General features: G+C 39.3%; 1 protein-coding gene across 1 annotated transcript; it reads left to right on the forward strand.

The window, feature by feature from the left end:
- Positions 1-4,900: 4,900 nt before the first annotated feature.
- Positions 4,901-11,081, forward strand: txnl1 (thioredoxin-like 1). The gene is made up of 8 exons (XM_082538349.1): positions 4,901-5,207; positions 6,035-6,131; positions 7,374-7,547; positions 9,005-9,127; positions 9,862-9,931; positions 10,078-10,250; positions 10,630-10,734; positions 10,814-11,081. The coding sequence occupies exons 1-8, from the start codon at positions 5,110-5,112 to the stop codon at positions 10,841-10,843; spliced, it is 870 nt and encodes a 289-aa protein (XP_082394475.1). The 5' UTR covers positions 4,901-5,109; the 3' UTR covers positions 10,844-11,081.
- Positions 11,082-11,930: the final 849 nt, after the last annotated feature.

The raw sequence follows: 11,930 nt of genomic DNA on the forward strand, positions 1-11,930 counted from the left end.
CACGTGACGGACAGGTAAAGGCGTCTAATTGAATTTCTAATTAGACCATGTGGTGGCTCAAAGGGCGATGCTACGTGCCTGGATATATGATGAAACGTGTCGGGGGGTTTTATCGCCTTTACGGGGTCTTATCGGGGTCTTTGTAGTGGGGAAAAGTGGGGCAGACCACTGGTGCTGTGCACAGTGGTGGTAAATCCAATACCGATGCCAATGTTTTTTACCTTTATCATTTGTGTGATGAATGTTTGTCAAGTTGCAAATTCTGAACACATTTTAATAACCACTAAATCACAGGGAGTTTTACTTCCCACAATAACTACACAACAAAACACAACTTTCAACTTTTAATGCAAGGTGGTTTTTTTTGAAAACCTGTAATGTAAACGTACCTGCCACATTTACATTTACAAAGAGGACTAATGTTGTGTTATTTAAATGTGCTGCACGCTATAAATTAAACAGACACGACAGTCAAGACAAAAATAGGTAAAAAACGACGTATCAGTCCTATCACACTGGTATCAATCTTATACCAATACCAGCATTGGCATCGATGTTCTGATCCGCTTACTTCTAAAGACTATCCAGAACCCTAATGAGAGGTGGGGCCTTAGCAAGCCTGCAATGGCCCATATCAAAATGAGTCAGCACTACGGCATGACACACATGGCCCTTCATTTTAGAAACAGCAGCAGGTCCCTCTTCAAATGATCTGATGACAGGGAAGCTCATATAGTAGCAGCTTAAAGTCAGTCCAAGCAGTCATGTATCAAAGCAGGTCCAACATTATACTTTAATGTTAGACAAATGAGGTAAGCCGGCATTGTGAGCAAGCAGGTGTGCTTCAGGCCGATGAAACCTAGCTTGCCACAATCATTGCTTCTCAATCAAATATTTGTTGGCAGTTTATATTTACATGACGATACCCAAACTTATTATAGTTCATTACAATTACAATTAAAATTTGATGTGAAACAAACAACCAAAATAAAATGTCCTTTTAAAAGAAATGTCCTTAGTTTTAGTATTTTCAGTATTTTTTAGTTGTCAAAGACTGATGAGGTTCTTCAGTGAAAACTGATGTCTGTGGTTTTATTGTGAGTTTAGACAATAAATTGAGTCTGAGTTTCCTAAATCTTGAGCCTTTTACATGTTCTCTATACCATAATACAGGGAGTGCAGAATTATTAGGCAAGTTGTATTTTTGAGGAATAATTTTATTATTGAACAACAACCATGTTCTCAATGAACCCAAAAAACTCATTAATATCAAAGCTGAATGTTTTTGGAAGTAGTTTTTAGTTTGTTTTTAGTTTTAGCTATTTTAGGGGGATATCTGTGTGTGCAGGTGACTATTACTGTGCATAATTATTAGGCAACTTAACAAAAAACAAATATATACCCATTTCAATTATTTATTTTTACCAGTGAAACCAATATAACATCTCCACATTCACAAATATACATTTCTGACATTCAAAAACAAAACAAAAACAAATCAGCGACCAATATAGCCACCTTTCTTTGCAAGGACACTCAAAAGCCTGCCATCCATGGATTCTGTCAGTGTTTTGATCTGTTCACCATCAACATTGCGTGCAGCAGCAACCACAGCCTCCCAGACACTGTTCAGAGAGGTGTACTGTTTTCCCTCCTTGTAAATCTCACATTGGATGATGGACCACAGGTTCTCAATGGGGTTCAGATCAGGTGAACAAGGTGGCCATGTCATTAGTTTTTCTTCTTTTATACCCTTTCTTGCCAGCCACGCTGTGGAGTACTTGGACGCGTGTGATGGAGCATTGTCCTGCATGAAAATCATGTTTTTCTTGAAGGATGCAGACTTCTTCCTGTACCACTGCTTGAAGAAGGTGTCTTCCAGAAACTGGCAGTAGGACTGGGAGTTGAGCTTGACTCCATCCTCAACCCGAAAAGGCCCACAAGCTCATCTTTGATGATACCAGCCCAAACCAGTACTCCACCTCCACCTTGCTGGCGTCTGAGTCGGACTGGAGCTCTCTGCCCTTTACCAATCCAGCCACGGGCCCATCCATCTGGCCCATCAAGACTCACTCTCATTTCATCAGTCCATAAAACCTTAGAAAAACCAGTCTTGAGATATTTCTTGGCCCAGTCTTGACGTTTCAGCTTGTGTGTCTTGTTCAGTGGTGGTCGTCTTTCAGCCTTTCTTACCTTGGCCATGTCTCTGAGTATTGCACACCTTGTGCTTTTGGGCACTCCAGTGATGTTGCAGCTCTGAAATATGGCCAAACTGGTGGCAAGTGGCATCTTGGCAGCTGCACGCTTGACTTTTCTCAGTTCATGGGCAGTTATTTTGCGCCTTGGTTTTTCCACACGCTTCTTGCGACCCTGTTGACTATTTTGAATGAAACGCTTGATTGTTTGATGATCACGCTTCAGAAGCTTTGCAATTTTGAGACTGCTGCATCCCTCTGCAAGATATCTCACTACTTTTGACTTTTCTGAGCCTGTCAAGTCCTTCTTTTGACCCGTTTTGCCAAAGGAAAGGAAGTTGCCTAATAATTATGCACACCTGATGTAGGGTGTTGATGTCATTAGACCACACCCCTTCTCATTACAGAGATGCACATCACCTAATATGCTTAACTGGTAGTAGGCTTTCGAGCCTATACAGCTTGGAGTAAGACAACATGCATGAAGAGGATGATGTGGACAAAATACTCATTTGCCTAATAATTCTGCACTCCCTGTACTTAAAAAGACTAAAACTAACAGTGAAACTAATGAAAAATACTTTTAAAATAAACATTTTCAAACAACAATCCACAAATTCAAATCAAAATTACAATAAAAACTGATTAGAAAATACAAACCTATAAAAACTCAGTGAATGCCTTTATTGAACTTTTTCTAATTTTGTGAAACATTATGAGGCAGCACACTGACACACCCATATACACATTTCTGTATTGCTTAATCATCCAGTATCTACAAAACAATTAGACTGCTTTATAATTTTTGAGTTTGATAAGATCCAAAGATTCAAACAGGAAGTGGCATTATGGGGCGATCGTAGCTCAAGAGTTGGGCGTTTGTCTTGTGATCGGAAGGTTGCCAGTTCGAGCCCCAGCTCCAACAGTCATTGTGTCCTTCGGCAAGACACTTCACCCGTTGCCTACTGATGGTGGTCAGAGGGCCCAGTGGCGCCAGTGTCCGGCAGCCTCGCCTCTGTCAGTGCGCCCCAGGGCAGCTGTGGCTACACTGTAGCTTGCCATCACCTGTGTATGAATGTATGTGTGTGTGAATGGGTGGATGATTGTGTATAGTGTAAAGCGCTTTGGGGTCCTTAGGACCAAGTAAAGCGCTATACAAATACAGACCATTTACCATTACTGTGCAAGAGTCTTGAGCCCCGGTGAAAGACTTTTTGGCAGGTTAGAAAACTACAAATACCATTCACTGTACAGTCATCCTTTAAATTAATAATAACAGAGACATTAAAAGAGAGAGGCGTGGAAGAAGTGTAATTTCTGAATCAAACTGCAAATGTTGGGCGATTTTATCAGATTTGGCTGGTGATTCTGTACATGATTTTTTTTAACTTCCTATTTACCACAAAAATTAAAGAGAAGGCTCTGATTGATCTGTAAAAATAGTTTCTCTGTCAGCACATCGTAATAATTGTGTTATACTTCATTTATTTCACTCTAAAGGCATCTATTGAACATTAACTGTTACATTTGTAATGTGATTTTGGAGTTTCAGTGAGATGCACTGTATGTTTAGCTTTGATTTAAAGCCTAAGTCACTGTGTCACTCTAACTCTCAATTCTTAAAACCCAGTGCAATTCCATGGGAAAGTGTAATGGGACAGCATTACACCAAAAGCTGTGTTTAACAATATCTTAATATGTATTTTTTCTTAATCTGAGAGTTTACATGCTGCCGATGCTTCTGGTGCCTTTTTATGTTATCAAAATACTTTGCCAGCGCTGATTTTCTCCTCCGTTGTTGTTACACCTAAAGAGATTCTACAGATTAGCAAGTATAAAAAATATTTAAAGATCAAATGTATGTGCTTTATTTCCCTGTCAATCATAAATCTTTTTTGATCGGTTTAATATGAGGCTAAGCTCTTCTACAAATACTCATTATAATGATGTTTATTTATTTATTTTTTGTATATATATATATAACACCCGACCTACTATTTACTATGAAGGCCTAAAAGTGCCTAAAAAAATAGTAAAAACTGCAACATATCTAAGATGATGATAATAATAATAATATTAATAATAATAATAATAATAATAATAATAATAATGATATTAATAGGCCTACTACTAATAATAATGTTAGCATTTATGAGTCTGTAAAGTGTGTTGTGATGAATTTTCTTTTTTCTAATTGTCTTTTCTTAATTATTTCATTTTTCATGTTCTTCATTTGTCCATTGTTTCTTTATTGTTCATGTACTTTGCCTTTTAATTTCATTAATTTTTCTTTTTCTTTTATTTTCAATTTAATTAATGTATTGTATGCATGTATGTGGATTTAATTTTATTTATTTATTGCATTAATGGCCATGTTATTTTTCATTTTGCACTGCATATATAGTTAGCTAAATTTATGGAGCAGTCCATTGTTTTCTCTACAAAACTCAGTGGTGAGAAGTAAATGAAATTTGCAACATGTGAGGTTTGGATCAAAAAGCACATTTTCCTTTTTTGTCCTTTATTCATTCATTCATGCTTTACGGAATTTGTAAGATTTATGAGACCAGCGTTTGATTTGATTTGGTTTGCACTCCTTTCCCCCCTAAAAATTAAGATTTTTGTTGTTCGTTCCTGTTCGTAACCTGTTGAGGCCAATATAACGTGCGGACACAGACTCGGCGAGGACGAAGAAGAAAGCCCTACATTTCCGGTTGTGTAGTAGCCAATCAGGAGTCACATCTTGGAGCAACGCACTGTAACTGTAGTGTGTGGCTCGGAACCGGACGGCTAGTCGGCTAACCCACCGACAGAAGGCTAAAAACAAAACACCGTATATTTGTTAGGCTTCCCTGTTTGTTCGCTCTGAACATCACCCGGGTAACCGCCTCACATCGCAGCAGCACACTGCACCATGGTAGGCGTTAAAGTGATCGGGAGCGACCCGGACTTCCAGCCGGAGCTAGCCGCCGCCGGCTCCAGGCTCGCCGTGGTGAAGTTCACAATGGCCGGGTAAGCTCAGGCCCCTCGAGACTTAATCCTTAGTTTCGGGATATGACTGAGAAACATTCAGGGATAGTCGCTTAGCCGCTTTGAGGAGGTGACATGAGCTGAATATTTCTCTCACCGGCAGCGTTTATTGTATTGTAATTACGGCCGGCATGCTAGCGTTATGCTAGCAGTGAGCGAGGCGTTAGCTCACTAGCGCTGCTGCTTACAATGACACGGCAGTATTACAGCAACTTGGCTGCTGAGGTGTGCGAGTGAGCTGGCTGATTAAATAGAATGAGCTCTACTGTAGCATTGTCCTCATGAAAAGCAGAACTACTACCACTAGCATAACAAATGATCTGTTACGTGCGGGTTTTCAGGTCTTTGTGTGATTTTATGAACACTCTGATTGTAAGAGGCTTTGATTGATCTATAGGCCTGTTAAGCTGATGAAAAGACAGCAGATCAATAGTGATGATAATCAGTTTAAAGTATCTAAAGTTAAAGGTTATGTCTTTCGTTTGGGACACATTAAATGATGATAATGCTGGGTTCTTGTCCTGAGGGTAAACTCACGTACCCACAACAGCAGCAAAAAGGTCTAAATGAAAAGTTTAGACCAACATTAAAACTTGTAATTCATTTATTAGTTTACATTCTACTAAAGGCTTTTATGATATTATAATAAATAAAGGAGTAAGTTAAGCTTGTATTAGCTTCACTGAGCAGTGTTATTGTGTGTGGCAGATTTTCATCACATCTTGCAGGACAAGTACTGCAACAATTGATGCACTGATCCATCGTGAGACTAGAATTGACCGCTAACCTGCTCTGTCCTTCCTCCTCAGGTGCCGGCCATGCATCAGAATAGCTCCAGCTTTCAACACGTTGAGTAACAAATACCCACAGGTCGTCTTCCTCGAAGTAGATGTTCACGTCTGTCAGGTGAGTCTGATTCACCACGTTGTTGACATCCTGTGCAGTCCTGAAACAAGAAAAATACAGTGCTGTGAAAAAGCACTGTATTTTTTCTCTACAAAATGAGTAAAAATATGAGTAAATACAGCCACCCAAACTTACATAGCCTTGTGTGAAAAAGTAATTGCCCCCTTTATTAAGTGAGATTAGCCACATTTTTTGGAAAGCTGAGTGCATTTTCATTAGCCAGACCCAGGCTGAATTACTGTCAGACCTGATGAGTCAAGACATGTAAATAGAACCTGTCTGGCAAAGTGAAGTAAGATAAAAGATCTCAAAAAGCAAGACATCATGCCACAAGCTAAAGAAACTCAAGAACTGCTGAGAAGCAGAGTCAATGACGTCTGTCAGTCTGAAAAGGATAAAAAGCCACTTCGAAAGCTTTGTGACCCCAGTGAGAGCTGTTATCCACAAATGGAGAAAGCCTGGAACAGTGCTGAACTTTCTCAGGAGTGGCCAGCACAGCAAAATTACTCCAGAACACCATCCAAAGAACTTCAGGTTGGCCTTAACTTGCCTTAGTTAAGGTCAGAGTTCTTGATTGAACAATAAGAAAGACTGGGCAAAAATGGCATCTATGGGAGATTTATAAGGACTCATTCTTTTTAACACTCTTTGCTATTCTCCATGGCCAGCTGACGGATCTACAACAACACAAGCAAGAGTAGCCCACAGAGCAGTTGTACCACATACTTTGTGTCATGTTTTTCAACCCTGAAAGTTTAATTGGGATGTCTCCTGCACTTATGAAGTCACGAGGGCTCAAAAAGGCTACAAAAAAATTTAAAAGGTTCCAAATTTCAGCCCAGATGAGATACATTGGTGGCCTATAAGTCAAACAATTGTCATACTGATGGTTGATTTCTATGGTTTCATGAAATTAATACAAAAAAAACAAAAGGGGGAGGGAGTGGGAAGCAGACCAAATTTACTATGAATATTGATTTTCGTCTATTAATGGGAAACAAGCTCAAACTTAACTGTGACCTAACTGACAATATTACTGATCGTCCACAATCCCTGAAGTCGTCATCATCATCCTCTGCAGACTGAGTCAGAGCAGCAGAAATGTATGCTTCTGTCGGGGGTTATGAAATAATAGACATGTGTGGTGCCGGTCAATAGTGAGACCCAAACAGGCAAGTTTAGTTGCACTAAAGTCTGATTATATTCTGAATTTTAAATATATATTTTTTCTAATTTCCTTAGGCAACGGCCGCAGCCAACAACATCTCAGCGACACCAACGTTCCTGTTCTTCAGGAACCGGGTGCGGGTCGATCAGTACCAAGGGGCAGACGCTGCAGGTCTGGAGGAGAAGATCAAACAGCACACAGAGAACGACCCTGGAAATAGCGAGGACTCTGACATTCCTAAGGGATATGTGAGTGGATAATGTTCCTGATGGCTTTCAGAATCAGAATCAAAATCAGAATTGCTGATGAGGACAGCTGGATTGTCCGCTGGCCATCAGCAGTGTTCAAATAAAGAAATAATCTGTGCATTTATTGCTAGTTGAAGACAGCAGTCACGAAGTTAGGGAAAAGGTCATTAGTCATTGTCTCCTTTAGGGATGTGCTTTTGCTTATGAATGCCAGCTCAGTACGTTCCCCTATATTTACATTTCTCCTGAGTTATTTTACAAAGTTAGAAAAGCTGTTTAAGCTGAGCCTGGTGTAAAGAATGGTTCACAGTCTCTTCCTCACAGGGAGAAATAAAGCTATTTCTCACTGTGATTATTGATCAGTACTCTACATCAGCATTTGAAAAAGTTGGACCAGTGCATCATGAGCCAACTTGACTACCAATAAAGGTGTGAGTCAATCCAGTTGTCCCATATTTCTGTATTTTTTTCAGTGTAAGATATATATTCATTGTGGTATTATTTAGAAAAAGCAGCATGTCGGATAGCATTGTTTTTTAAAAATGAACTTTAATTAAAATAAAATGCCATTAAAGTTCATATTTAATAGTTCTTATGTCAATTTTCATCAAACCCAATAAGACATTCTTACATTTTTTAGTACTCTTAAGGCTTTACTGAAGGTTCTCATCAGTGTTGGTGTGTTATTTGTGGTAGATGGCAGTGGGTCACGCCCCCAAGCAGACAGCATAACATTTTCACTATTTTCAGTGCTGGCAGCTCTTTCCAACAAGGAACTGAAGTCACTGCTAAACCACAAGACTATTGACAAAAATGTGTGTTTTACCTCACCTGACACAGGAGCTGTTTCGTCCACTGCTTCCTAAACAAGTTAATTATTTTGTCTTAATGTGTAACTTCTGTGTTTTAATAGTTAAGTTTGAATAAAAGATAAAGTTATAAAATACGAAGTCCACACAAAAACAGACCAACAAACTGTTATCTGTGATAAAAAGCATTGTTTTGTCAGCTTTATTTCTTCACAGCGGCTGAACTTTGTCACCTGTTGCCACTTATGACATTATAAGTTAAAATGTACCTTTAAAGTTTGAGTTAGTGTTCAGATGAATCACCACCACATCATGTCACCATTAATCATACTGTCTAATCTTATCTCGATAATCCACTCATATGTTTCAAAAACTAAACATCATCCAGCCATACTCTGTACTAAACCAATGTAAGCACTGATTTGACAGTAATGCTCTCTGATTCAGTAAAAAATGATAGAAAAATACCATAAATAGCCCAACTCTGTGTGAAAACACGTGCAAGCTTTGCCACAGATGAATGAAAAGGTTAAACAAATGTGTATGTAAACCTGCTGCAGTACACACATGAATCCAGCTTCATAAATATCGAGCCGTACACGAAGTTTGAACTGAATAGATGAGTTTGCCTCCTCTGCTGTGTTTCAGATGGACCTCATGCCTTTTGTGAACAAAGCCGGTTGCGAGTGCCTCAACGAGAGCGACGACTGCGGCTTCGACAACTGTTTGATCAAAGACTCGTCCTACCTGGAGTCTGACTGCGATGAACAGGTTCGATTTTTCGCTTCATGCGGGAAGTTTAAACATTACAAGTTTAAAGTTCTCACGAAATCAGTACCTCGCTCAGCCTGGATGTTATTTCCTCAAAGAAGCTGGTTTCACATTGAGAATGTCTAATAGATGAGTTGTCTCTTAAAAACATGTTTAATTTGTTTGGACCTCTTAAAATGTGACGATACATTTTCAGGGGTTTATCCTCATATGAAATATCTGGGTAATCATGATACTTTTAAAGTGGTGTTCCTGATAATTGTTTTTTCTTATTCTTTCTAATATTTGTCTCCTGAATACTCAAGAGAGAAATTTTTAGCATATGGTTTTAATGACCCTGAATTTAGATTTTTTTCTCTTTATGTTCATGACACTTTTAAACAGGAATGTAAACTAGCTAAAACATATTGTGCGTTTAAAAAATGAAACAAAAATATACAACAAATATCTTCATTTCAGACAACATAACCAGCACGAGAGGCTTTGCTGATTATATTTATTGATTTAACAAATCCCACCCATATCATAATGTCTAAAGCTAACAGACTTGACATTTAGACATTTTCAAACAATACAAAATAAACTGAAACTCTCAGGTTTGTTCAGGAAACTGAAACAAAGCTAAAACTAACTGAAACCCTTAGTCTGCTCTCATTCTGTTTACCACCTTAATAAACTTTGTTATATGTGGAGCATCAACCTGATGGATGTTTTCCTTTTTAAATTTTGTCCAGTTCTTGATAACGATCGCCTTCAATCAGCCTGTGAAGCTCTTCTCTATGAAACTACTGTCCTCAGACTTTGGTGAGTGTTTCTCCTGCTGACATTAATCACAGCCTCTGGAGCATCTGGAGGCGCTGATATGAACTTTGTCAGTTTCTGAGTGGTAAAAAAAAATCATCATCTTCTTTCTGTGTCTCATTTTTTCTTTATTTTTCACTCTCTGTCAGCCCAAGCCCCTAAGGTGGTGAAGGTGTTTATCAATCTCCCTCGGTCGATGGGGTTCGACGACGCAGAGCGGAGCGAAGCCACTCAGACTCTGGAGCTGTCTGAGGAAGATTACAAAGAAGACGGTTTGATTCCTCTGCGCTATGTCAAGTTTCAGAACGTACAGAGTGTTACAGTAAGTGTTACCAACAGTACCTCTGAAACATTACTGCAGTTAGATCTTAATGCATTAGAAATGTATTTTAAGAAGGTTGTTAATGAGCAGCAGAAGAGGCCGTGATGCAAACGGCAAAAATGCTCAAGTATATACAATAGAAGTAAATCCTGTAGGTGGGGGGAAAAGCTTTTAGAGGTTTATTTGTGGGATGGTCACCAAAATTGTGAGTTATAGGAAAAAGACTTCCCTCTTGGAGGAATTTGGAGAAGTAGCTTGGGAAGGGTTGCCCTATGGACACATTGCACGCTGGCAGAATCAATGAACAGTTAAAGAAAAACATTTTTTGTGTGTTTTTGTTGAATTGTTAAATCATTTTCTTGTTTTTTTTCCCCTTCAGTTGTTCATTAAGTCAAACCAAGGAGGCGAGGAGACGACAAAAATCAACTACCTGACATTCATAGGCACTCCGGTGCAGGCCACTAACATGAACGATTTCAAAAGGGTGAGGAGCAGCTGCAGCAGCCTGTGCTCATTTGTGTAGAGCAGTGTTTGACACTCACCCATGTTTTGTCCCCACGCAGGTCGTAGGGAAGAAAGGCGAGAGTCACTGAGCAGGAGAACGAAGGGGAGGATGAGGAGGAGGCTGAAGATGCATCCAAGGACTTTCCCCCTCTCTGCCAAAGCTGTCACACACATGATGCTCACATACAAACACACACAAACACACAGGGCCTCCAACTGTCCTCCTCGAGCTCTGAATGAATGCTCCACCTGTGGAGTCTATAAATCATTTGTATTTTAATTCTGATGGAACCTCTGTAAATAAAACACGATCCTTTTTCAAAGGCACGTGCGTCAGTCTTGATTTATTTTAGTAGTAGCACCACGAAGACATGGCTGCTGGAAGGTTATACTATTATTCACTATTATTGAGTCAGAACAAATGGTATTAGTTTACTGATGCATGACAAGCTGCAACCTGAAAAATGGAAAACAAAACGTGCTTTCAGTTTTATCACCACTCAAACTATTCCTCTCACAGGTATCAGCCATGACCTGAAAATCCACTTGCTCTTTCCTCTCGGTGGTAAAGTTTCTTGCACTCCATGTTTCTGAGAGGTGAAATGTCAGCGCTAACTATTTGTTTGGATCAGAACAAATTCTGATGTTCAATATGTTTGAGTGTTTCTCCTGAAGGACCCGGTGATTATTCCCTGTGGACACAACTACTGTATGAACTGTATTAAAAGCTACTGGGATGAAAAGGGTCATACTGAAACCTACAGGTGTCCTCAGTGCAGACAGACAGATCGTATTAAGTATGAAGAGTTGGACAGCACCAGAGCCAGACATGATTCACACCTACTGGCTGAAGAAGCTAACTGCACATGGCAGCACAAATGAACCAGTTGCTGATCATCTGCTAGAAACTGATTTCTAATGTTTCCTTGTGTTTTTATATGTAATTATTTTTACTTATTTTGGTTTGTTGCTTCAAGGCAACACTGTGTGATAAGGGGTAGTCAAACAAGTTATTCTATAATATGTTTTATTAGTACAACAAGGATGAACAAATAAACAATAAATAAACAATGTAAACATTTCACAGAACAATAAAACACCAAAGTACAGCCAACATTTGACCCTAACCCCATGCACACACACACACACACACACACACACACATGATGTGTTTCC

Source organism: Aulonocara stuartgranti (assembly GCF_965226115.1).
Source record: "Aulonocara stuartgranti genome assembly, chromosome: 7".
Lineage (NCBI taxonomy): Eukaryota > Metazoa > Chordata > Actinopteri > Cichliformes > Cichlidae > Aulonocara > Aulonocara stuartgranti.

What these genes read in the sequence shown, in the direction of transcription:
- txnl1 (XM_082538349.1), top strand. Translation starts at nt 5,110, where the DNA reads ATGGTAGGCGTTAAAGTGATCGGGAGCGACCCGGACTTCCAGCCGGAG. An exon ending in CTGACATTCCTAAGGGATAT is followed by an intron (nt 7,548 to 9,004) that starts GTGAGTGGATAA and finishes GCTGTGTTTCAG; the next exon opens with ATGGACCTCATGCCTTTTGT. An exon ending in ACATGAACGATTTCAAAAGG is followed by an intron (nt 10,735 to 10,813) that starts GTGAGGAGCAGC and finishes GTCCCCACGCAG; the next exon opens with GTCGTAGGGAAGAAAGGCGA.